The following is a 27,356-nucleotide window of genomic DNA, read 5'->3' as shown; positions in this document are numbered from 1 at the left end:
ACCCAAGGGTAACGCCGAAGGATGGCCAAGGCATTTTTAAGGGCTGTAGTTTTAATAGTAATTTTATTATTCCACTTTAGACCACTTCTATAATTCCAGAATACGACAAGCTTTAACACCTGCTCATCACTCATGGATAGGGCAAATATAAAAGGCAGGAGTAAGAGTTGGGGGTGAGTTTACATTATTATTATCATGCTTTTTTTTATATAGTGCCAACGCTGTATATTGTATGAAAGAGGGCAGCAAATAGAGACTACAACAAAATACATACAAAATCACCATATATGAAGAGAAAAGAGCACATGCTAACATTTTACATGAAATTTTGATTTATTTCGATGGTGTCTATTGAAAATCATTTTTCAATTGACAATAATTGCTGCCATCATTAAATCTATGTTATATTCTAAAAGTTTGTGTCACAGAGATACAATATTATGGTGAGATCCCAGTATAGAAACGACTGGCCTCCTGATGACAAGCTGCTATCGTTATTATAGGCATTTACGTAGAAAACTCATACAATCTTTCGCAATCTGCATGCATATAGCACATAAAATCGCAGCATGTAAACCCAGCGAAGGCTGAATTTAACCTCGACAGTCACTCCGTATTAGGTATTGCACATAGCTGCAGAATGTCATACAGCTATGGCCATGTTTACACTACCATTTTTTTAAAATATAAATATATATATATATATATATATATATATATATATATATATATATAATTTTTTTATTTATTTTTTTATTGTTTTTTTTTTTTTATAAAAAAAATATCCTTTGGCAGTTCCAATTTATTTTTTATACAATCTAATATAAAACAAAATAACTATTTGCAATGGTTTGTATCAGTTTAGTCTGGATCTTTATTTTATCAGGATACCAAAAAAAATGTATTGTATACATTAGTTGTCTAATAAGTTCAGATGAGTTGCACAAAAAAGAGAATATAACAGAAAACAACATTAGGGCTCATTCACACTTGAGTATTATGAGTCCAAATTAGTTAGTTCCTTTTTTTTTTAATTAAAAAAGGTTGCCAATCATTTAAGTAATTTTATTCATATTTCTATTTTTTAAATGCACCTTTTTTTGTGCACTTTTAATACTTTTTTTTTATAGGCAGCGAGATCCAATGGACCCGTAGGGGTACTGTTTTTAGCCCATAGAAGTGAATGGGTTGAATATAAAAACATATGTTCCGTGTTTACATAGTTCACATATGCTTATTTGTTCCATTTTTTTATCATCCGTATTTCTTCAACATTACACAGAATTGAAAAGCCAGCAAAAAAATAGTTACTCTTTTAACAAAAAACTTAACAAACGTGGATGAAAAACTTACAACTGGAAACATAATACGGAAAAAAAAAACAATACAATACAAAATCAAAAATGGAACAAATTGTAAAAAAATGTATTGCGCATCCATATTTAAACCATATTTTCATACGCAGGTGGGAATGAGCCCTTAGTGTGAATGCGCCAAAGTAGTAAAAGTATCTTATATTAGCTGATCACAACTGCAGGCCACAGTGTTTAGAGAAGGAGCGACTGTGTTCTCTTATGTAACCCTTATTTTACAGACAATATGTAGAAGGTTCTCTTACCATATATAGATATTGTCAGCTCATTCAAAGGGACAGAATGGATCATCACCAGGGATCTCCTGATCTGATAGACCTGTAAAAGAAAAAATAAACAGCAAAAAATGAACACATAGGTCACATTTTATGTTCTGGTCTCAATTTATGCTTCTATTTTGCAGTATACTGTGTATTGTTATATGCCACTATACATGCAGCCCTACAGAAAATATAGCTGATGCACTAACAATGGCAAGAAGAATTCTGATACTCCTTGTCATCCTTTTGTTGTCACTTTATTTCCCATTCATCTATTTTTATAGAATATAAATAACCACAGAAATTGTGCTTTAGGTCTGGATTGGAGCCTCAGAATCTGTTCTTGGGATTCACTTATTATAAAATATGGAATATGTGCTATTCCAAACCATTTGTTTGGGCCATTTGAACACAACTGCCCATTTAGAATTTGGCTCTGAGTCATAGCACGCTGACATTTTAGATCCTATACTGGAAGTACACTGATATTAGGGGTGCTACACCAAAGCCTCACATGCAGTACAATTTTCTTTAGCAATGGTTGAATAATATTAGTTGTTTTGCATTAATGGATAACAGATATTGGGGGCATGCATCAATGACACACTGACATTAGGGGTCTTTCAGCAATGGCACAATGATATTAAAGTTCATGCATCAATAGCAAACTGACAGTTGGGGTACAAAACAGATTCCCTATCACATTTAGGATTTCATCTGCTCTAAACTGCAATAAAACATGAGTCTGGATACATCTGGAGTAAAATGCTGCATCTAGAATGTAACACAGAATAATCTGATCCCACTAATTGACAATATGCTTCTCTTTCTTTCTATAGACACCTGAGGTATCTGCACCTGTCTGTCTGCAAATCATATGGGTGTGAAAGAGGTGCATCTGTATTGCCATGTGGCAGGCAGCGAACTAGGGGACTCCTTCCAGTACATTAAGGTGATGAGAGCTTTGACTTAAGAGACAGGCTGTGGATACACCAGTGTGATTGTTATTACATCAGCAGCACCCTCTGCAAAATCTCATGTTTTCATGGAATGTAAGTGTTTATCTATACAGAAGAGTCACTTCAGAGTGACCAGAGACAGTCACAGCACTCACCTCTGCCTTATTACAGAACTAGGTTTAACCATTGGCTTGCCTCTGCGCTGGGGACCCTGTAACTCTCTTCCCCATGATTAATAATTAGCTTACATTATATGAATTCTAGGCTTAACTTCTAGATCAATGTGCTGTTTAACCTGCAGATTAATTCCTGCATTCACATAATAATATCCATATAAGATGTGAGAGAAGCCTCTGTTGGGCAATGTCTGCCTCTAGTCTTTTGTCCTAGAGGTATATCATATGTTCAGTGTCTTTTAGGCTTGAATTTCTCTCCTAGCGGTATGATGGATTCCCTGCCTCAAACCACCATATACATTATATGGGCTAATAGATCTGTAGTGTCTATTTCTGAGGCCGGCCAGAATAATTAGCACATATGTTCTAAGTGGATGATAGTTTAGTGAGCAATAAAGCAATTACCCATCGCCAGGGTTGACAGTCCTTCTAACTAAACTCCAACCAGCAGTTAATTGGAAAAGTCATTTTATCTCCATTGTCTCCAATTAGTCTTGCTAAACTACTACTCCCAACTAGTTACTTTGAGGCTAATTTGTGCTTTTAAATAAACAAAAAGGATATAAAGTAGAAGAGAAATGTTACAAAGTTATGTGCTGCCCTGACGATTCTGGACCTCTCAATAACAGTTACTAGTATTAAATACTGAAAAGTGAGCAAACATAATAGGCAAATTTAGGTTAATAATATCTCGAAAATGTACTTTGTGGTCGGAACAAATCAATTATAAGAAATAGGTATAGGAAAAAACATGAAAAATATGTCACAAGCGTATTAAGAAGAGTACTTGCCGGGGTTTCCTATGTACTTCCGCCGTATAAATGGACCACAGATTAATATATAAAACCCGTGAGATTATAAATAATGATTTATGAAATCTACAGTGTGGTCTGAATCACATGGAACAAATAAGTGGAAGTCTTGGACTACTACTATAAGAACACAAGCGGGGCTAGATCAGTGCCCATCGCATCACCATTAGTATTAACTATATATATATATATATATATATATATATATATATATATATATATATATATATATATATATATATATATATATATATATATATATATATATATATATATATATATATCCTGCATGATGGTGTGTGGGTGTGTATATATGTATATATATATTCCCTATTAATAATAATGCCCTGGAGGAGCATATGTTTACAGGAGATCAGAGAAACGAATGATATATCAATCCTGCACAGAAGAGTCTGGTGTTTATATGCCCAAAATGATGTGAGTCAATAGATGGATGATCATTTCACTCTAAACTCGCATAAAAAGTACAAGAATGTTCTGTGTCTGATTTTCCTCGCTAAGACAATACATATCAGATCTATATATAATACTACCTTTCATTAAGTCAGACGATTGAAAAACTAGACACAGAATAGATTTTGTTTGAAAGGATTAGTTTGTCACCTTAGTAGCAAAGTAAACTTTTCCAGGAATTTACAGCTTCCCTGGACAAACCCTACAGCCTCTGTGTGGACTTTACCATCAACTTGTGAACCTACAAAAGAAAATCAGCATTAGTTTCCCCTACCCAGAGCAGTCATTCTTGTCTTGTGGAGTTTTCTGTGCTATGTGCAAGTCCTGCAAAATTCACATTTTATTATTTTTATTATTCCGATAAGTGTCCTACAAATAACGGCAATAACAACAATAAACTATTTGCTATTTAGAGCCTATTTTAGTAAAGCACATTGTCATTTCACAATGTAGATGCTTTTGCGGCGTGCAGAGAATGGGGCATTTTAGTGGGCTGCAGACTTTTTTCTTCTATTAAGGGCGATTAGATGGTGTCTATTCAGAGCTGCTGATCCAGAGAGAAAATTGGAGTACTTGAAAGGAGAATTCAAGTGACCTTCTCGTCTCTTTCACACCAACCTGAGCTTAGAATAGCCCAGAGATCTTACAATAGACCTCTCCATGTCACCCTTGCAGCGTCCAGCTTAAGGGTTAACACCACAACTTTCACACACACATAACAGTGGCACTCAGTGGCTGGAAGCTGTGTCAGATCTGGGGGTTTTGTTCAGAGATCTGTTGGGACACATCAAGCTGTTTAGGAGCTCACTGGTTCTGGTAAATTAGCCACACTTTCCTCCCCCCATAGAGAGAGAATACCACTCCACACAAAGCAGAGGTATATTTATTGTATGGAACCATAGAGAGGAAAATCGCTGCACTTGCTCTGCAACAATTTGTGGAAATCTGCTTAATTGAGATATTGCATTTAATTTAGATGAAAGTTTCAGCAAAGGATCCGCAAAAGTGAACTGTGCATGTTTTCTTCATGTTTAAGAGAACAATAAATATTTATGCATAAACTAACAACAATGTGACTCACTTTCTAGAATCTAGATAAATAGATACATATGAAAAAATAGATAGATAGATGATAGATAGATAGATAGATAGATAGATAGATAGATAGATAGATAGATAGATAGATAGATAGATAGATAGATAGATAGATAGATAGATAGATAGATAGATAGAGAGAGAGAGAGAGAGAGAGAGAGAGAGAGAGAGAGAGATAGATAGATAGATAGATAGATAGATAGATAGATAGATAGATAGATAGATAGATAGATAGATAGATAGATAGATAGATAGATATCGGATTCACCGTAATACACAAACCAGTATATATCTACATAAACACTTATTACATGTAATTATTAAAGGACTCATGAAAAGATCGCATCAAACAAATGAATCAATATTTTCCTCAACTTTTAAAGGATTTTCTAATGGCAAAATTGAGAAATATAATAACCGAGCAATATTTTTTAAAAAAATATTAGTTCCAAGTTCTCTGTTATTGTAGAATTTCCATTTGCTCAACACATGTCCAGCATATTTAATTAAAATTTTACTGTATTCTCCATGTGAACTAGAAAACACCGAAATGTAGAATATTCTGCAGGTTCCTTTTTTTTCCCTCAGTATTTTTATGTTTAGCTGTATCTTATCCCCAGGGAGTATTTGTGTTAATTTCACTTTAATTTAATATTAAGTTAGCATAGTCACATTATTGTATACTTGTGCTGATAATAAACGTCAGATTTTATTAAACATGGGGAGGGAATAAGGAAAAAAGTTGTGGCTGTCTTATGAATGGAAATTATACATGGTGTCTTGTACATTCATATGCTGTTTATTTCACTTTAGAATTCTTGAATTTAACAATATTAATGTGAATAGTTTTTATAAAAGTGAAAATTAAAACAAAAATCCAAACATTGCTGTATATAACCTTATTTAATAATAATGCATATGGGGAGCATGCGTTTATAGGACATCAGTGCAACAAATTATATATCAATCCTGGTGTTTGTATACCTAATGTGGTGTGTCTCAATAGATGGACGATCATCCCACTGTAAACTTGTCCACAAAGTGCAAGAGTATTTTTTGCATGATTTTCCTCTACAGTATGTATATATATATATATATATATTTATTATTATTACTAGGTAATTATAACAAGTTCCAGCAGCATTGCTATGTAGTTACAATGTAATATGATTGCGCTGAGTTGACTCTATAAAGATGTGCTGAAAATAGTATAAACCATACATTAGGTATATAGACTTATTACTGGGGCACTTCTGCCTTGTCTTGGCATTGGCTGAGTAGTTACAATATCATGTAAGTATACTGAGCTGACTTTATGCATGCTTGTTACACAATCATTAGTATGTACACTAGTAGTATTTACAAGACTGTGTGGGATTAGTGTAATAATATAGAACAGTCTATGTATAGCATTGTTGTTCCTGGATGCACAGTGCATGGGAGTGCCTGGGAAAGTTTACTGTGGTGAAGCAGCACATGTAGGAGCTGACATCTCCTAATACCCCATATAGTTCATGGAGACAATGAGGAGAAGGGGACATGGTCAGCATGAGGTCCCCTGTCATTCCTGTCTGTGTATCTCCCTCTACAAGTGACATTATCACACACATACACGGACTTGCATTGATCTTTGCATTAGGTGGCCAATAATACAATGCAGGCGAGCGGTGGCCTCATTACTGAGTGATCTCACTGCTTCAACTTATCTGGGTCCTCTTCTCTTATAGAGCAACATACATCCCACTGATCCATCTAGTGTCCTGCTATCTATATTACACGGTGCTGAAATATGTCTGTGTGAAGATGATAGATAGATAGATAGATAGATAGATAGATAGATAGATAGATAGATAGATAGATAGATAGATAGATAGATAGATAGATAGATAGATAGATAGATAGATAGATAGATAGATGGATGGATGGATGGATGGATAGATAGATAGATAGATAGATAGATAGATAGATAGATAGATAGATAGATAGATAGATAGATAGATAGATAGATAGATAGATAGATAGATAGATAGATAGATGATAGATAGATAGATAGATAGATAGATAGATAGATAGATAGATAGATAGATAGATAGATAGATAGATAGATAGATAGATAGATAGATAGATAGATAGATATGCGATAGATAGATAGATAGATAGATAGATAGATAGATAGATAGATAGATAGATAGATAGATAGATAGATAGATAGATAGATAGATAGATAGATAGATAGATAGATATGCGATAGATAGATAGATATGCGATAGATAGATAGATATGCGATAGATAGATAGATAGATAGATAGATAGATAGATAGATAGATAGATAGATAGATAGATAGATAGATAGATAGATAGATAGATAGATAGATAGATAGATAGATAGATAGATAGATAGATAGATAGATAGAATACAAGTCATGTGACATTGTGCCATAGAATAAGAAGTATAAAGTATAAATCTACATTAAACGTATGGGGCCAGAATAAAATGGTAAATCGACCCGGCTAGTGAAATAAGCTGCACGGTTCATATAGAGCATTGAGTACTTGCCAGTGTCCGCTCCCCGGGATGTTGGCTGCCCGGCTGGGTAGAAGCAGTGTGCCCGGTGCCTGCACGTCCCGTGTGGCAGCAGCAGAGCCGCAGTACAATGATACACAGGGAGCTGCGCCTTTTGTCCGCTTTAATCGTATTCGTTTCACCTTTTCTGCAGGCAGCAGTCGGCGCAGTCTACACTGGGAGCGGAGCAGCGCGGTGCAGGCACTGACCACACCAGTGGCTCCAGTACAATAGGGGCGCCCGGGCGAGCTGCACCATTCACAATCTCTTCATTATTTCGGGCAAGAAATAGCCGTTAACTATTCGGTTGGAAATGATCCGAAACTGTCATTAATGGATTCAGCTGACCCCCATCCCCCCTCCCCCAGCCCGATGTCACTGGGGGAGAGGGGGCTCTGTGCCTGGTGCTCATCAGAGTTTTGTCAGAAAGTAAGCTGACAGGTAGCTGTGGTCTCTGCAGGGCACACACTCACACTCAGGGACGGGGGTGGAATGATAGTAAAGTTGAGCTCATGCTTGGCAGTGCTGCAAGGTGAGTGTGTTTCCCAGTGATCCACATGCAGAGAGTTGGCTTCTCTGTCTCCCATGCACTTACTGTATAATAATAATGATGATGCTCTCACGTACTGTACGCTAGATGGCAGCCCGATCCAGCAATTGTGACAGGAGCCCCGGCCTGATCCAGGGACTTGTGCACAGCATTGATCTTCCCAGACAACAAAAAGAGAAGCTTATCATTGTTTCATTAATAATTATTGTAACATTGCTGCTCATGTTGTCTGACTCCATGCCTGCACCAACCTGCAAACTTGTCTAGTCTCTTTTTGTATTTGAATGAAAAACGATAGATAGATAGATAGATAGATAGATAGATAGATAGATAGATAGATAGATAGATAGATAGATAGATAGATAGATAGATAGATAGATAGATGATAGATAGATGATAGATAGATAGATAGATAGATAGATAGATAGATAGATAGATAGATAGATAGATAGATAGATAGATAGATAGATAGATAGATATTTACTATAGCTATACATAATGTATCAGTATAATATAAACAGTGCTGTGACGAGTGTCTCTGTTATTTAACCCTAAAGTGCATCATCTGCATTTCTGATGTGGAAAGTAATCTATTGTTCCCTGTAAGGAGCCATTCCTGGCTGGGGAGAGACAGACCCTAGTGATCTTCTGTGGGATTAAAGGGAGGAAATCCAGAAAAATGTCAGTCATTTATCTGAAGAATCTGAAGTTCTGAGAATCTGAATGATCTTTCCATACATCTCTCCGCCTGATCTTAGCAGCTTTACTTTTCTAAGCTTTGTATGTAGGTTTAGCGGCTCCTTTAAGTTTGTGACTTTTGTGATTGTCACCCAGAGAGAAGGGTAGCACTGCAGAAGACCTGAATCTAAATAGTGTCTTCATTTTTACATCTTCATTCTCTAACATCTCCTAATTTCTACCCCCTCTCTCTCTCTCTCTTAACACCCCCACCCCAAGTAGAGTATTTTTTGTTCTTCTGAGCCCATAGACGACCCATACTAATCAGCTCTGAAAGTAAATAGCAGCGGGTAGGGGCGCTGTGAATGAACAGTGTGCTTGTCACTGCATCCCCCCACCCCTCCTCTCCCCATGCCCTGCCTCCCCTCCTTGCAGCCCCAGCCATAGGTAACAAGGCAAAGAGGAGAGAGAAAGGAATAAAGGCAGCAGCAGCCGCCATCCGACCAATGAGGAGCAGGGGGCATGTCTAACCTTAGCCTCCCATCTCTTCTCCCCCCCAATTGGGGGCTCTGACCAGTCAGTCGCCTTTGATTATCAGTTGCCAGCAGCCCCTCGCTTGGCTCCTTGACATGAGCTCCATATAAGGCAGAGATCTCCATAGAAACGTGTCACTTTCAATAGTGGTGTCAAAGTTCACTATATACAGACATTCGCGCAGATCCCCCTTTCGGAAACATTGCTCTGCCAGTCTTCCCGTTATAAGGCATTCATTTGTTGTGTGTCTCTCTCTGTGCCATTCTCTCTGTCCCCCTCTTTCCCCCTCACTCTCTCCCTCTCTCTCTTTATTGCATATTCTATGAGGCTGTCTCACTGTGTCAGTGAGTGAGTGGGTTTTTTCCTTTTCTTTTTTTTTTTACCCTTCACCTCTTTCACTCCATTCCAGCATCAGAGCCTTCAGCTACCACTGGCTTCCTCATCGTCCTATACATAGACTTTTGTATCATTTTTATTATTTTCTTCTGCCTCAAGAGGACAACAGCTTTCACCATTGACTTTCCCAGACTTCAGAGGGAAAAAAACGAAATCGAGAAATGATGATGATGATGATGATGAGGATGAGGATGATGATGATGATTGTATGCTATCTCCAGGAATAAAGCAGCCGCAGCAGCAGAAGAAGCAGCAGGAGAAGAGTGCGGTGCTGCTGTTTGTTGGCTGCACACTTTTGGATTGTTCGTTGTGCTACTTTGTTTTTTCTCCCACAATGTGGCACTTGCTCATCTAATGACAGATCGAGGATTATTTGTCCTCCTGACATCATAAAAGCAAAAGAGACAGAGGGGAAAAAAATCAAAGGAGAAAGGGGAAGTGTCTTCAACCTCTGGCTCAGGCGCTCCCAGGATCAGCTCTGAATGGCTGGCTGCGCGCTGCCCTGGATGTGGCCCCCTGGACACTTATTACAATCCCTCGCCGGCTTCTGAGTGTTTGTTTAAGATTTCTTCTATTTGTAGCACCAGCAGCACAGAGGGTGAAGCCCGCTCCTGCCCCTGCCCGTCCTATGTCTGCTCCCTGCGTGCACTGGGGAGATCGGGGCTGACAATTCTGCCGCCTCCCCAGCCTGATCTGACGCTGCACCCTCCTCCAGAGCCAGCCACAGCCTGCAGCCCGGAGACCAGTCATCACAGGCGGCACTGGAGACAAGACAGGGAGGGGGGGAAGCGGCAGCCCGGCTACACGGTGCCTACATCCCCCACTGGCCAGCGGCTACCCTGCCCGTACTGCGCCGCTTCATACATAGGAGACATTTCTGCTCTGTGCAAAGAAGGGGGGAAATCCCTGCAAAGCAAATCCAAGGAAACGGCTCCCATCAGCGGCAACCACGGCAGAGACCGCCAGCTTCTTCTTCTCCTCCAAAATAAAATCCCCCCAGACCTCGCTCCCCAGCACTTTTTGGGCCCGAGATATGGCAATGGTAGTTAGCAGCTGGAGAGATCCGCAGGAAGACGTGGCCGGGGGGAACCCAGGAGGCCCTAACCCGGGGGCAGCGCAGCCTGCAAGGGATCAGCAGCAGCAGCAAGCCCCACATACTCCGCAGACCCCCAGCCAGCCGGGACCCCCTTCCACCCCGGGCGCGGCTGGAGACAAGGGCCAGCAGGGCTCAGGCCAGAGCCAGCAGCAGCACATCGAGTGTGTGGTGTGCGGGGACAAGTCCAGCGGCAAGCACTATGGCCAGTTCACCTGCGAGGGCTGCAAAAGTTTCTTCAAGAGGAGCGTCCGCAGGAACTTAACCTACACATGTCGTGCCAACAGGAACTGTCCCATAGACCAGCACCACCGAAACCAGTGCCAGTACTGCCGTCTCAAGAAGTGCCTCAAAGTGGGCATGAGGAGAGAAGGTGAATATTTCTTCTATGCCCATCATGTGTGTGTGTTGCTGCTAGGTGTGTGTCTGCTGGCGGAATAGTCATCATAGCAGGCATCTGATGTAGTGCCCCATCCCTCATTATCATGCTATTAATATTAAGAACAGTAGCTCTCCGTGTGTGTGTGTGTGTGTGTGTGTGTGTGTGTGTGTGTGTGTGTGTGTGTGTGTGTGTGTGTGTGTGTGTGTGTTTTGTCTATAGTAACATGCTGTGGGATGTTGGCTGATCCTCCTTGTATGGGCTTATTCCATCCCTTTTATTCCTACTGTCATCATTAATCCATTACACACTCACATAAATTGTAGTCGGGAGCAGTAGTACCCCTGATCTGTGTCACCCCCAAAACATGTCACATATATTGCATTGTTTTCAGCGATGCCCCTTGTCCTAGGCGAGATTTGGCCTTGTCTTAAATTGTTCTCCAGCCCAGGAAAAACACTAGAAGTTTACATAAGAATACAGCGTTAGTGGTTTTATTTTATTCCCTGTGCATTCATTCTTCTTCTTTAAAATAGGAATTATCTGGGTTGGGAATTTACAACATAATTGATGAGCCATTCAGATATTCGACAGAATATTATATTGTCTACATTTGGCGTTTCTCTTCCATTAAACTGCAGTTGTTTTCTGACTATAGTAATGATGATGGGGGTACATTGTACATTACTGGAAATGTGCACCCAGGTTAAGTCATTCTGTGTAAACTGTCTTCAGTAAAGCACATTTAGACATTTCTAGAAATGTTCAGGCTGCTATTCCTTCAGTAAATTCCCAGATCTGCAACAGAAGTAAAATGAGGGGATTGTGCCCAGGGAAAACATTTCATGTCATTCTGTAAGAAGTTCTTAGTGTTTCCATTTCACTATATCTAAATTATAAAAAAGAAATAAATATAAAAAATACAGAACAAGATCATCTTTACATGTACAATAAACATATAGAAGCGTTTAGATCACTCTGAAATGCCCTGACTTCATTATGATCTTATTATGACTTCATTATAAATTTATTATGAATTTATCATGAATTTACTTATATATAGTTATGTAAAATAAAGTGCCCCATGCTGTGCATTACAAGTTTTATTGTTTACATGGCAGGCCAGTATTGGGCACTTTTACCACATGCCCACATGACAATACACACACTCAGTGTGGTCAGCTTTACTAACTTGCAGCATAAATAAGCTTGCTTACGCTCAGCATCCATGCAGTTAAAGAATAGTGTTTCGCATCTAAGCTGTGGGCATTCACTCTCCAGGCACACTCATGGCACACACAGGAAGCTTTACTACATGTACCCACTGACTGGCTCAGCAGTTCATTCCCACAATGTTTAACTATTGTAAGTTTATTGGGCTTCTATATATATATATATATATATATATATATATATATATATATATATATAGTACACATTCTTATAAATTATTATTATCATCTTATTAAATGTCACTTTCACCATCCCTAAGAAGAGTACCTCCAAGTCATAGCACAACGTGTCTAAGCAAATCTCCCTATGATTTATGAAATCTTCCTGTTGTTTATTTCATATTCATGCAGGGATATTTACATTTCCATGGATTCACTGCTTGCATGTCAATGTGGTGGTGGTGGTGGTGGTGATGGTGTTGTTGTAGTGTGAGATGACTTACTTTAAAATCCAATTTATTTTTGTATGTGTTGTGGTACAGTGTGCATGATAGTCTGTTAAAGTCGCTACTGTGTTATTGTATTTTTGTGATATTTGCGTGTGTGTGTGTGTGTGTGTGTGTGTGTTTGTGTGTGTGTACATGAGCGAGTCTGTGTGTAATACATTATATATAACAGAAGTACAAAATATATACAAGCATAAAATATATATTGACTTATATAATAATAACTTTTATATATATATATATATATATATATATATATATATATATATATATATATATATATATATATATATATATATATATATATATATATATATATTAAGCAGAAATGATTTCATTGATATGATTCCCAGCCCTGGTTGCACATTTCCTCTTCTCTCTTTGTTTTTGTCAGCGGTTCAGCGAGGACGAATGCCTCCAACCCAGCCGAACCCAGGCCAGTATGCCCTGACCAATGGGGACCCACTGAATGGCCATTGCTATCTGTCCGGATACATCTCACTGCTGCTGCGGGCTGAGCCTTATCCCACGTCCCGCTATGGTAGCCAGTGCATGCAACCTAATAACATCATGGGCATAGAGAACATCTGCGAGCTGGCAGCCCGGTTACTGTTCAGTGCTGTGGAGTGGGCCAGGAACATCCCCTTCTTCCCTGACCTGCAGATCACTGACCAAGTGGCTCTGCTCAGGCTGACTTGGAGTGAGCTGTTTGTGCTTAATGCAGCCCAGTGCTCCATGCCCCTTCATGTGGCCCCTCTCCTGGCAGCTGCTGGCCTCCATGCATCCCCAATGTCTGCCGACCGAGTGGTGGCCTTTATGGACCACATCCGTATCTTCCAGGAGCAGGTGGAGAAGCTTAAGGCCTTGCATGTAGATTCTGCAGAGTACAGCTGCCTGAAAGCCATCGTCTTGTTCACATCAGGTGAGTGAGGCTGGGAGAAGAAGGGCATAACCATGGGCACCGCTACTACATGCCCAGCTATACAACACTGCACACTGTACATCACATTTCCCAAGTTGGCTACAGTCAGATCCCAGCTGGGATGTTTCCTCAGCCATATCTCACCCCCACAAGACAAGGGATTCCTCTGCCATCATTGGAGATCTGAATGGTGCCAACATTAATGAAGCGCTGTGCTGTCACTCTATAAAATTGGATTGAGCTCCAGAATGCATCCGTGTGTGTGTGTGTGTGTGTGTGTGTGTGTGTGTGTGTGTGTGTGTGTGTGTTTGTGTGTTTGTGTGTGTGTGTGTGTGTGTGTGTGTGTGTGTGTGTGTGTGTGTGTGTGTGTGTGTGTGGTGATGCTCCAGTCATTTACACTGACTCCATATTAATTTTAAAGCCTAATGCTGTAAAGTACAGATCCATCCCACCATTATCCGGCGATTTATCCCCATTTCTGAAAAGATGATGATTTTAGCAGACACTTGTGATAGTGATTTAGGCAATTTCTGAAATATAAAGCAGTGTGAAAAAAAAAACAGCAACATTTCCAGTATTAAATCATTTTGCTATGGAAACCATACTCCTATTAAATATTTAAGAGAATGTCTGAAAAATAGAGCAAATTGAGAGCAGCCAGTGGCTCCACGCATGCATACATGTACACATAGATAGATAAGCTTGGGTGATAGATTATAAAAGCAATCTCAGAGGTAATGGTGGAGGGCAGCCCTTTAAACTGTGTCTATTACAAGAACAAGGCATTTTTAATGAGAGCTGAATACAGTCAGCAGCTTGCAAGGCAGCCACATGTAAACAAAGCAAAGAATAACATGCTCTGTGTGAATTGCATCTAAGGTCACCAAGACTGCTCTTTAATCATACGATGCAATACATATTTAAGCCATATTGATTAAATCGCTCCTATAAAGACGCACGTAAATAATCTAGAATGATTCCCAGACAATGATGACAAGGCAGGGCCCAGCTCCCGGCTCCGGCCTCCCATGCACGAGGGACAAATAGTATTTCCATTTTATGAAATGCCTCTTCAATGTGCACACCACTGTAACGCAGCAAATGCAGTATTAATATCGATGTGAACAGCAAATAATTTCTTTAGACGGAGTCATTGGTATGCATGATGGTCAGATGCAGCTGTGTACATCCTCTGCCCCCTCTACACGCTCGGTGTGAATGCAGTCATGCAGCATGGAAGGCTCCCTTATACAGATGTGCTTACATCAGGACCTATAGAGGCATTATCCGCCATACAATAGAGAAATGATGCATCATACAGTTACCCATCGTCCTCAGCAATGAAGTGAGCAGATAATGCTCTTTATTATATTGTATGATGCCTGTCTGTGTGTGTGCAATGATTGTGCTTGTTTATAATGACATAATAAGGTGCCAGTGTAGAGTATACCTCTGGCAATGCCACACACGTGACTATGTTCATAGGCTGCATCTAATCTGAAATATATATATATATATATATATATATATATATATATATATATATATATATATTTATATATATATATATATATATATATATATATATATATATATATACATATATTCAAATGGACTATTTAGAAACATTGTATACTATTAATAATAACTGGTGTATAATATAGCACTGCCAGCAGCCGCTGTATGTTGTGTGACCCTGTGTAGATCACTCCACAACTTTACTTGTGATTACCAGTCACTGGGAAATTTACTAAAAACCCTCACCCCCTCCCCAACATTTAAAAAAAAAACAGTCTGAAGTGATGAAAACACAATTTTAAAGCATAATTTTTTTTAGAGGGAGCTTAGTAGGGATAAAAGTGTGTAAACCGTTGCCTGCTTGTGGTTTTTACATTCAGACTCCGGAAAGTATTTTCAACCTATTGTACATTGGACTCCATCCAAAGGTTAGGTCACGACCCATGCTTCCCTTTAAACGTTATTAATTTATGTAGCTCACATATAACTTAACTCTTCCTGCCATAAAGCCTTGCTGTAGTTGTGCCGTGATCATGGCAATATAATGCATAGGACATAATCTGGTGTTTCTACAATGTCAGTACATAAAGGTAATTCAATGGGAATGACTGAAATAAAACTAGGATAGCAAACAAATCTGGACTAGTTGTAAGAACATAAAGAAGATTGTAATTTATTGGTGTTGTATTAATCCTAGAGGTACAGATCCTAGTCTTAATTTTCACCAGTGAATGAGACGTTACATGTGTTACATTTGCCACATGTGAATAAAATCATCATGTGTACATTAATATTAATATGTATCAGTGGGTGTAGTCACTGCTGATGATGTGATTATATACTGCGACGTCATCATTGACATAGCTCTGCTTATGGGGAAGAGAAGTCTAGGAAACACACAGTTCTAGAAAAGTTGTCAAGAGCAATTATCACACGATTGTAAAGAATATGTCTTCCTACTACTGTGAGGGCTTCTGAGATTAATATTATCCTGTGATCTTAATGTGATGTTCAGTACTTTAAATTTGTACAAGTGCTGATGTTATATACACATTATATTGGGGTATAGCCTTAATACAAGGTGCAGGGTTCTCTTTATGATAGATAGATAGATAGATAGATAGATAGATAGATAGATAGATAGATAGATAGATAGATAGATAGATAGATAGATAGATAGATAGATAGATAGATAGATAGATAGATAGATAGATAGGTAGATAGGTAGATATGAGAGATAGATAGATAGATAGATAGATAGATAGATAGATAGATAGATAGATAGATAGATAGATAGATAGATAGATAGATAGATAGATAGATAGATAGATAGATAGATAGATAGATAGATGATAGATAGATAGATAGATGATAGATAGATAGATGATAGACACACTACAAAGCAGTACAAACCTGGTCATTACATACATCTGAGGGCTGATTACAGGTTCTGAATAGCCATTTGTTTTATTAGCATTTTTGCCTTGGGCACAAAAATAATTATTTAGGGAGTGATCTGCCAAAATAAATGTAATTACAGCAATCTTTTCATCTCTGGAATATCAATGTCCATGATGTCATCTTTATCTAGTCCCCATATTATTCCCATTATTACACTTCGTCCGCCTGGGGGATAGATAGATAGATAGATAGATAGATAGATAGATAGATAGATAGATAGATAGATAGATAGATAGATAGATAGATAGATAGAGAGAGAGAGAGAGAGAGAGAGATAGATAGATAGATAGATAGATAGATAGATAGATAGATAGATAGATAGATAGATAGATAGATAGATAGATAGATAGATAGATAGATAGATAGATCGATCTTAGGTTATACCACCCAGCGCTTTGTCCATGAGCAATACACCAATGTATCACATATTTCTGGTTTTATTGGATAGGTATTAACTTCAGTCTGTGGCAACCAACAGGTTAAAGTTTCAAGCTGATGGGTGCAGTTTAATTTGTCATTTCTAAAGGTCATTTGAGTGTGAGTGTGTAATGTGAGTGTATGTTCAGCATGTGTACTATGTTTGTGAGTTGGTTAATGCAGGGGAATTATATATTGTCCCTCCAGTTTATTTAGTGATGTTACTACAAATTGTCACCACATCTATTCTCCGACATCAGTCTGCATTTTATACAATCATTTATCAGGGCTGATTGATTTGTAGGAACCACGTGGTGTATAATACAGCCATTAGATCGCACATTTTACAAATTCAACCTGAAATAAGAGTTGGTCACGGTTGTACCATATGTCATAGATTATGGGGGGGGGGGGGGTTGAAGAATGATACTGAGGTGGGGGCATTGAATAAATATTGGTGTCTGGTATGGCACTGCACGCCGATAAATGAATGCGTTCAGCAGCATGACCAATGTAATATTATTATTATTATTATTATTATTATTATTATTATTATTATTATTATTATTATTATTATTATTATTATGTAGTGTTTTATTCATTGTACACACTGCAGCTGCACTGTATGCCTTACGCATCAGAAAGATGAGGTGTTGTCTAATATTAACTTTTTTAACATCACTAATGAATTTTGAGTGTAATAATAATAATAATAATAATAATAATGATGGTGATTATTATTATTATTATTATTATTATTATTATTATTATTATTATATGTAGTATCCACAAGTCTGTGTGTCAGTAAAGTCCTGGTACAATTCTAATGCTTTCCCCTGTCTGTCTCTCCTCCATGATGGTCTCCTGCAGATGCCTGTGGCCTTTCAGATGCTGCTCACATTGAGAGTCTACAGGAAAAGTCCCAGTGCGCTCTGGAGGAATATGTCAGGAGCCAGTACCCCAACCAACCGAGCAGGTTCGGTAAACTTCTGCTGAGGCTGCCCTCCCTGCGCACCGTCTCCTCCTCAGTCATTGAACAGCTCTTCTTCGTGCGCTTGGTAGGTAAGACCCCTATAGAAACCCTCATCAGAGATATGTTATTATCTGGAAGTAGCTTCAACTGGCCTTACATGTCTATCCAGTGCTCCTAGAGAACAGTCACAGAGACAATCAGGAGACAACTCATTAATATATACAAACTTCTTAGGATATGAGTCTAATGAACTCCATGTGTGTGGAAAACTCCATAAGGAAGGACCGAGGGGATCCATAATGATACATAAAAGGACGAGAAGCCTGATGGATAATGCACTGTGGACTGAGCTGGATGTATTGTGTACAGACCTGCAGACTGGTGTAGACACGCACATTATCCCATGAACATTTGTTGTTGATTTTGTAAGATATTAGTCTTTATTTTAATTTTTTTGTAAAATTAAAAACAAACATTGTATGCGCATAAAGAAAGCAAGACAAGAATTAGGGGAAATAACACTTTCCAAATAATTATAAGAAAAGAACCTCGTCCTGTGTCTATGTATCTATATCTGTTTTGTATTTTTTCTGGTTCCAAACCAGGTTTTCCTGTAATTCTCTACTAATAATAATTTTTGATATAACCCTTTGCTTCTTATAATGAGTGCGATCTATGTTGTCCAAGCTTATTATGTTCTTCAAGAATTAAAAATTGAAGTGAGAATTTAAACAACAAAAATAAAAGACTTTAGCAAAAGTTTGTGTTTTATTGATGGGTGATCAGTTCCCATGAACGTTTTCGATTGGAGGAGGGAATGAAGCCTAAATGGATGCAGTTTTGTGGGGGTTTTTTTGGGTTAAAAAAAGGCACATTATATGTGAAAACATACATATGGTTCCGGATATTTTTTTATGTCTTAATTATTTATTACTGGAAGATTGATACTTCTGTCCCATTGCATCGATTTTTATATGGTATTTTTTTTTTATTACATTTTTTTATTTCTTTTTCATGAGTTGTTTTTTTTATTGATTTATTTATGTGATCTATTTCATTATTGTTATTTACATTTTAATGGATGGGTTTATTGTTGCGGGAATACATGTAATGTTTGACTACTATTGTCTATGTAGAGTGTGTGTTGTAATAGATCCAGTCATTGTGCGCGGCTGGATGGGAAGGCTATTCCCAATCTATTAATATAGATATCTTACCCGAGGTTTTTCTCACTGGGTGGTAGTAGATCTATGTATTCCATACAGTGGCTGCTAGAATGGAAGATGTGTGCATTCCCCTGTTCCCTTCTTCCCATCCAGCACACACACAATTTTCATTTCAGAATCTCCTCCATAATAGAGCTCTTGTGAAGGTAAAATCTCCCCCCTCTGCTCTCGGTGTAACAGCTTTCCCAGCATTAATGTTTTATACAATGTGAGACAGATCTGTTAGAACACAGAGTGCCAGGGGAGCCCTTCCTTAACGTATTAATAACGCTGCAGCTTTCAAAATAACCAGCATTTTCAATTGGAGAGGTTATTGGCAGTGGCTTTACTCCTGTCACTTGCAGTCCGTTCAAACAGATGCTGCCTTTCTATGGAGATCGTGTGGGGGTTTATATATATATATATATATATATATATATATATATATATATATATATATATATATATATATATATATATATATATTCGTACTGTATCATCAATGTGTGAACTATAAGAGTAGGGGGTCTACCAGCTCGATGTGCGGTGGAGCCCCCATGAATAAGAGTGGTATATGGAAGGCTTCTGAGTGACGTCATGAAGCGGTGTAATATAGAGATAACAGGGAAACAGACAGACACATCAAAGACTTGTTCTTGAGAACAGATCTGGGGAGGTATATGGTGATAGCTCCAAAACTGAAGTGTAAATGAGACGTTTGTCTCATAAATATTATGCTGTTAAATTCTTCTACAAGGCTTCGTTTTGTCTTTTGATGGGCTATAATTGTAGAAAGTGAGGGCTATGTGCCCACCACAGTAAAGGCAGATCGGGCAGAGGCACTATGTAGGGCATATAATTTATGTTCTCTATAAACGTTTTGGATTTGTCTTAGGTCTTTATATCATCATTATTATTATTATTTTGTATTTGTACACCTACACAGCCCAATGATATATCTTATTATGAATATACATCACTTCCTGTTGTTTTTTTGTTTTTTATTGTTACTTTTTTCCTTTTCGCACTTCTGTTCACGATTAAGTTGCTTCTTTTTTTCTTTTATGATTCTGTTTCTAGTAATCCATCCAATCGTCATCTATACTATTATAGTAAAATAGCGACAGTAAATGCACTAGGATGTCTGTATATTATTGTTGACTTGTGTTCCTCATCCAACCTTCTCCAGATAAATATTCATCTGTGCTGCAAAGTACATAGTTTATTCAGAGATTAGATCTCAGGCTGTTTTGGGTTGGTTGAATATATTTTGACTTTGACAAACAGGGACATTTTAGAGCTACCAATGCTGAAACCTGGCGAAAATGAGTCACCTAGCTCTGCAACTCCAGCATGGCGGGCACTCAGCGCAAACCTGCAACGCGATTTTCCAAGGGCAGTGCCCATTGACCTTCGTTACTTGTTTTATTGTAATTAAATCATTGCTATAATGTTTGGAGATTGGATGGATGGATGGATAAAATGATAGATAGATAGATAGATAGATAGATAGATAGATAGATAGATAGATAGATAGATAGATAGATAGATAGATAGATAGATAGATAGATAGATAGATAGATAGACAAGCTGCATTTACCTGCTATATTTTGGGGTGAGTTTGTGCCCTGATGTCTTGCTCTACAAATAAGGCAATATTGGTTGCTACTATATTTTGTCCACCGTTATATAGGGTATATATGTCTCCACTGGAGTCTGCTATTTCTCCACCATTAGCTTAAAGAACACGGATTGTTGGTAAATCTTCAACTTTAGTTGAAAATGTAAAAAAAGAGAGACGTTTGAATTCAGCAACCGAGGTATAACGTTTATTTACACTTAAATTCAAGTTGTATTTATCTTGTTTGTTTTTTTTTGTTTTTTTTTACAGAAAATGTAAAAAGTATCAATACAGAGTCAAACACTGGGGTAGCTTTGTGTCCATCTGTATGGTCATCGCCCCTGCATAGGGTCCCATCTTGTTCTCTCCCACCCTGGCACTGATGTACAATCCTTCACTAGAAGGTCAAGTAGAAATGTGTTTTGTGCGTTCCCGATAATGAGTATTAATATGAATTGTACAAGATATGTATTGTTACCCTAATGACGCTTCCAGATAATAGACTGCGAGGGGGAGGGGTGTGCTGGTAATAAAACTCTTGTTACTCTCCTTGCTCATGGTACTTGGCGGCTCTGAGACCTTTTTTTTTTTGTAACTTAAGAAGGCAAACAGTTTTATTGGTAAATGAGTTAGGGCATGACCACACATGGCGGAATTCCTCCGCAACTGTCCGCATCAATGCCGCACCTAATCCGGGTTGCGGATTACGGCTGCGGATCTGCACAAAATGTGCAGAAAATTGATGCGGACTAGCTGCTGCGGACTGCGGGAAAAGTGCTTCCCTTCTCCCTATCAGTGCAGGATAGAGAGAAGGGACAGCACTTTCCCTAGTGAAAGTAAAAGAAATTCATACTTACCGCCCGTTGTCTTTATGACGCGTCCCTCCTTCGGCATCCAGCCCGACCTCCCTGGATGACGCGCCAGTCCATGTGACCGCTGCAGCCTGTGCTTGGCCTGTGATTGGCTGCAGCCGTCACTTACTCTGAAACGTCATCCTGGGAGGCCGGACTGGAGACAGAAACAGGGAGTTCTCGGTAAGTACGAACTTCTTTTTTTTTTACAGATACATGTATATTGAGATCGGTAGTCACTGTCCCGGGTGCAGAAACAGTTACTGCCGATCGCTTAACTCTTTCAGCACCCTGGACAGTGACTATTTACTGACGTCTCCTAGCAACGCTCCCGTCATTACGGGAGCCCCATTGACTTCCTCAGTCTGGCTGTAGACCTAGAAATACATAGGTCCAGCCAGAATGAAGAAATGTCAAGTAAAAAAAGCAAGACGCATCCGCAGCACACATGACATGTGCATGACAGCTGCGGACTTCATTGCGGAACTTTGAATCTCCATTGAAGTCAATGGAGAAATTCCGCCATGAGTCCGCCACTGCTCCGCAACAGACAGAGCATGCTGCGGACACCAAATTCCGCTCCGCAGCCTATGCTCCGCAGCGGAATTGTACGCATCGTGTAAACGAACACTGCGAAATTAAAGTGAAAGTCAATGTAGAAACGGCTCCGCTGCGGATTAACGCTGCGGAGTGTCCGCAGCGGAATTTAAGTGCAATTCCGCCATGTGTGAACCCGCCCTTAAAGTCCATTTACCTCTGTCGTGTTCCATTCATCAGGCCACAAGTCCGGGGTCCCTTACATGAGACTATTTGTTTGCTTACACAAGCAGCTGGGTGCAATTTCACGTCTGAGATATCTATGTGAAAGCCCCTCTCATTTATTATCCCCACTTGTCAGGAGCTCCAATCCCCAACTTCTCTTTCCTTCTGAGTCTTCTGAGCGATTTCCTTTCATACAAGAATGAAGTCACCTGTCAACCTGCTGCTGTTACCACTAATATCCAAGTGTCTCTTCATTATATATTAATGGACTGGGTGACATTATGATATAGGTGTCAGTCCAGACTAATGGAGATGAGGTTTTCTGTCTCAACCTGCTTCATGTTTGGTCCAAGTGCTTTTAATTTCAACTGCTCTCACAAAAGTTTCCTTTGTTTCCCTAGCAATTATAATTATTATTATTATTATTATTATTATTATTATTATTATTATTATTATTATTATTATTATTATTATTATTATTATTACTCTTATTTGTTCATAGCATCTTTTACTTGGAGCTTTGTGCACTTGCAGGATATTTGTTTCCTGTTGTTGCTCTTGTGTGCTTTGTACTAATACTGATCTGATAGGGGAGTGTTTCAGCAAGCTGACAGCAGAATCACTGTTAGTAATCTGGATGATGGCTGTATAATAGTGTATATACATCTCCTTGTATGCACGATCCTTCATCTTGTTTAAAGCAATGCAATGGATCAGATCCAAAAGTAGGGGGTATAAAATATCCTCCTGAGCTTGGGAAGAGGGGAGGAGGGTTATGGGGGAAGCAGACCAAGCTGCTTGCTCTCAGCCTTCCTTTGTGTTGGTTTAAGAAGACATTCGCTGGATATAACGTTTAAGACTGATCATATCACTGGACGGTCGGATACATAAAGCGCTGGCAAAATGTGGGGTCAGTTATTAATCTTCTGGCTGTCAAAGAAAGAGGGAGGGCGGGGGTCAGTGGGGTGGGGGAGGGGGAGAAATAAAGGGGGAAGGAGACAGTGGGGAAAAAGGAAGAGAGAGAGATACATAGGGAGATGCAGTCCTTTACCAACCCTGCAAAACACTCATTAGCATTCTCTCTGTCAATGGACCTCCACTGAAACAGATTCATCCAGATCACCACTAGGCCTGCTCTCCTTTTGTCTGCAGAGCCACAAATTTCTGTCACTGTTAAAAATAAGGTGAAATAAAATTTGGACTAAAAAGTATCTAGGCTGTTGGAGATATGTATGTATGTATGTATGTATGTATGTATGTATGTATGTATGTATGTATGTATGTATGTATGTATGTATGTATAGAAAGAGATGCCAATCATAATTCAACAGTGTGAGGCTAATAGACAAGGCCTGAACATAAGATCCTGGTATATAGTGTTCAGAGTGCTCTCCCATCATCTATGTATGATATGTAAGATGTTGACTTGTATCCCAATAAAGTTTGCTGTAGGTTTTGCAGCTGGTGGTCTGTGTGTGTTTGTGGTGCACTCCTGGTAAGTATATAGCAATCATTACCACTCCACTCACATTACCCCATGTTGACAGATGTTTGTCACTAAGTAACTTCTTCCCAAGTTTTTCCCCCCTCTCCCCCTAAGCCCTCTCCCAGGCCTGCTTTGTTGTAGTAAAATATGCATGTCTCTCAGGAATGCCAGTCACGAGTCCAAACTTTGTGTCCAGCCTCCCACATGAAATGATCCTTTTATAGGGAACAAGATATGTCTCAATCTGCACTCCACTGAAAGCCTGTGGGCATGAGCAGCGCTCCCTGCTCCAAAATAACTCAGCACAAATCACTTCCCACCTAAAATCCCCACCAGTGTCTCCCAGGGAAGAAATAGCAGCTCAGATAATTAAAGGAGGCAGCGGCAGGAGACACACGCCTGGAGAAGAGCAAGCAGAAGTAAGATTTATTTTTTCCTCTTTTATTAGTATTATCATCATCATCATCATCATCATCATCATCATTATTATTATTATTATTATTTTTATTAACAGCCTGGTTATGGTGTAAATAGTAAATACTAACACAAAAGGTAAAAAAAAAAAGGGTCAAAAAACATCACACTACTGACAATGGAACTAGTACAACATCCAAATATAATAGTGTTTTTGTTTGCTAGTTTGTTTGTTTGCTTGTTTATTATTAATAGTGCATATAGTAAACATATTGACTGGGAAAAAACGATATAAAATAAATAAATAAATATATATATATATATATATATATATATATATATATATATATATATATATTAGTATTGACACAACAGCAGTAGCAGCTCCATGCTCTTTAGTTTACTTTTAATTAATTCCATAGGCTGCAGTGTAGTGTGACATAATGACCCAGCCTCAGCAGTGTTATAAATAGCCCTGAAGAGATTCCCTCTTGCTGTATTCATCCTGCAGTGAAAGGACAACACTATAAGTGATGGGAAACAGATGAAGAATATGAGGTCTCCTCTAATGACGTCACTTCTGTGTGCAGCTATCTGAGCAGTGACTGGCACAGAGCTGCTGGGGGTGGAGGTACCAGTCATACCTTGCTATATAGCTGCTGCAGCCCGGACACTTGAGTCCATGTGTTGTTCCCAGCCCAGCATATGCGCAGCTTTCAGGCCTTGTGCACATTTAATACATGAGCTCCTAGGAATATTTACTACTTTTGCTCTATAACACACACCAGATGGTTTGCGCCTTGGTCACCACAGTCAGCCAGCGCTCAGCTTTTACTCTGCACTGTTTTGTTACAATTACACACCATGCTGAGACCAATTTTATTGGTGACTTATTTTTCATATTTGCAGAAATTTTAAGTTATAAGCTATAACTTCCCTTCATCCTCAGTCAGCAAAGAATGCACATAGTACATTAAATAGAAATACATGCATTCCTAGAAAGGTCAATTGTGACCTCAAGACGCCTGATATAACATCATTCACTCAAAATAACATGACTTTGAAGTGACTTCAGAAACAAGTGGAGTTTATTTAACAGAATATCCCTGACAATAAAAGAAAGCATTCATGAAATGTTCCTATATACATAATGAATAATAAAGATCATATATATATATATATATATATATATATACACACATATATATATATACATATATATACATACACACATATATATATATATATATATATATATATACACATATATATGTGTGTGTGTGTGTGTGTGTGTGTGTGTGTGTGTGTGTGTGTGTATATATATATATATATCATATGCATGTATATATATATATATATATATATATATATATATATATATATATATATATATATATACAATTATTAACCCTCTCAATACAATGCAGCCACTCTACCACTGCCTGGTGATACACAATTCAACACAAGTAATCCTTATTTACTAGTTGGAGGTGGAAGGGATTTTTCCTTCTCCTCTCCCTCCAGCTTGGTGTGTTCGGGTAAAGCCCCAGATGTTTATTTTATTGATATAATATACTATGGTGTAGCAGGGAATAGCAGGCTTCATTTAGAAATAATAGAGGCGTTCTGGAAAGCTTCCAGTATTACACACGTACACAGCCATAAAAGATACGTGCAAAAATTAACATCTGCTTTCCTAAAACACAGGGTGCCAGGCAGCTTTTTCTGAATGCTTTGCTGGTTGGAGAAAAGAAATATGGAGATAGAAGTGGCACCCATATGTAGGGCAGATTTGTAATGGCTTTAGGATTTAAGGTGCTGTTTATTGAAGAGTCTACTTAACCCCAGACACTGTGATGTTCTATGATAAATGTGCATTAATTAAATTGTATATGGAGGCAGCATCTAATCCTTTTGTGTGGTGCATGCATTTTATACTTAATCTTGAATGTACACAAGTTTATAGATCCCACAGGGAGCCCCATTCTTTTTTTTTTATTATTTGTCCTAAACATACATATTATTGCTATTATACTGCTAGGCAAACACAATAATATTATTCACACAATTAAAGCTGACCTTTCTGGAGAGAGAAAGAGGAAAGACTGGTATAAAAGCTGCAGACAGAACCATGGCCATTAGTGTAGGGTTTGTACAGCAAATGGCATTTCTGTCTATACCGCCTGTGTCAATGATTTACAGATGTTACACTCAGACCTGAACTGACCCCAAATTTCCTCCCAAATAATTCTTTTTGCACTCTCCCACAAAGGCCCCGTACTCTGAAGTCAGACTGCCTGTAGTATATACTGACATGAGCCAACTGCAGATCACTAGTGTGGTGCAGATCCTGGCAGTGAACAGGTTAAACTGAAAGTGCATCTGAGAGGCAGATGAAAACCCAGGATAAGTCCCTCACTCCAGGGAGGACATTACTTGCTGTTAAGTTAGTCCTTTGTGGTTTTTATATATCATTGACCTTGACTACACAAGTCCCTTATTTTGTTAGATTAATTTAAAAAAAAAAGAAAAGGAAAAAAAAGCGTAATGTGCTCTCAGTTTATATGTACATTATGTGTGTGTGTGTGTGTGTGTGTGTGTGTGTGTGTGTGTGTGTGTGTGTGTGTGTGTGTGTGTGTGTGTGTGTGGTAATATATTACGTGCATTACTTACATTGTCTATTTGTATATATGTCATTGTATATGA

General features: G+C 38.5%; 1 protein-coding gene and 2 long non-coding RNA genes across 9 annotated transcripts in view; 2 read left to right on the top strand and 1 right to left on the bottom strand.

The window, feature by feature from the left end:
• Positions 1–8,486, bottom strand: part of LOC142660634 (uncharacterized) — an 89,216-nt gene extending 80,730 nt beyond the window's left edge. For 3 of the 6 annotated variants that reach the window (XR_012850547.1, XR_012850544.1, XR_012850545.1), the window contains exons 1-3: positions 7,707–8,483; positions 4,205–4,295; positions 1,619–1,691 (exon numbers count right to left, since the gene is read on the bottom strand). This is a non-coding gene — a long non-coding RNA (uncharacterized LOC142660634). Of the gene's footprint in view, positions 1–1,618; positions 1,692–4,204; positions 4,296–7,706 lie in introns of all 6 variants that reach the window. The other 3 variants (XR_012850548.1, XR_012850546.1, XR_012850549.1) reach the window with 3 other exon arrangements.
• Positions 8,487–9,539: 1,053 nt separating this feature from the next.
• Positions 9,540–19,070, top strand: NR2F1 (nuclear receptor subfamily 2 group F member 1). 2 transcript variants are annotated; one of them, XM_075837303.1, is made up of 3 exons: positions 9,540–11,336; positions 13,415–13,942; positions 18,209–19,070. In XM_075837303.1, the coding sequence occupies exons 1-3, from the start codon at positions 10,904–10,906 to the stop codon at positions 18,487–18,489; spliced, it is 1,242 nt and encodes a 413-aa protein (XP_075693418.1). In that variant the 5' UTR covers positions 9,540–10,903; the 3' UTR covers positions 18,490–19,070. The 2 variants fall into 2 exon arrangements, with proteins under 2 accessions (XP_075693418.1, XP_075693424.1); XM_075837309.1 differs by lacking the exon at positions 9,540–11,336 and adding an exon at positions 12,407–12,707.
• A 5,440-nt stretch (positions 19,071–24,510) lies between these two features.
• Positions 24,511–27,356, top strand: part of LOC142660612 (uncharacterized) — a 74,557-nt gene continuing 71,711 nt past the window's right edge. Inside the window, exon 1 of the long non-coding RNA XR_012850536.1 lies at positions 24,511–24,655. This is a non-coding gene — a long non-coding RNA (uncharacterized LOC142660612). The remainder of the gene's footprint in view (positions 24,656–27,356) is intronic.

The sequence above is a fragment of the Rhinoderma darwinii genome, chromosome 1, assembly GCF_050947455.1.
Source record: "Rhinoderma darwinii isolate aRhiDar2 chromosome 1, aRhiDar2.hap1, whole genome shotgun sequence".
NCBI lineage: Eukaryota > Metazoa > Chordata > Amphibia > Anura > Rhinodermatidae > Rhinoderma > Rhinoderma darwinii.
This window is presented reverse-complemented; position numbering and strand designations above follow the sequence as displayed.

Coding starts and splice junctions, on each gene's coding strand:
- NR2F1 (XM_075837303.1), top strand. CDS start 10,904: ATGGCAATGGTAGTTAGCAGCTGGAGAGATCCGCAGGAAGACGTGGCC. Junction 11,337..13,414: donor AGTGGGCATGAGGAGAGAAG/GTGAATATTTCT, acceptor TGTTTTTGTCAG/CGGTTCAGCGAGGACGAATG. Junction 13,943..18,208: donor CATCGTCTTGTTCACATCAG/GTGAGTGAGGCT, acceptor GGTCTCCTGCAG/ATGCCTGTGGCCTTTCAGAT.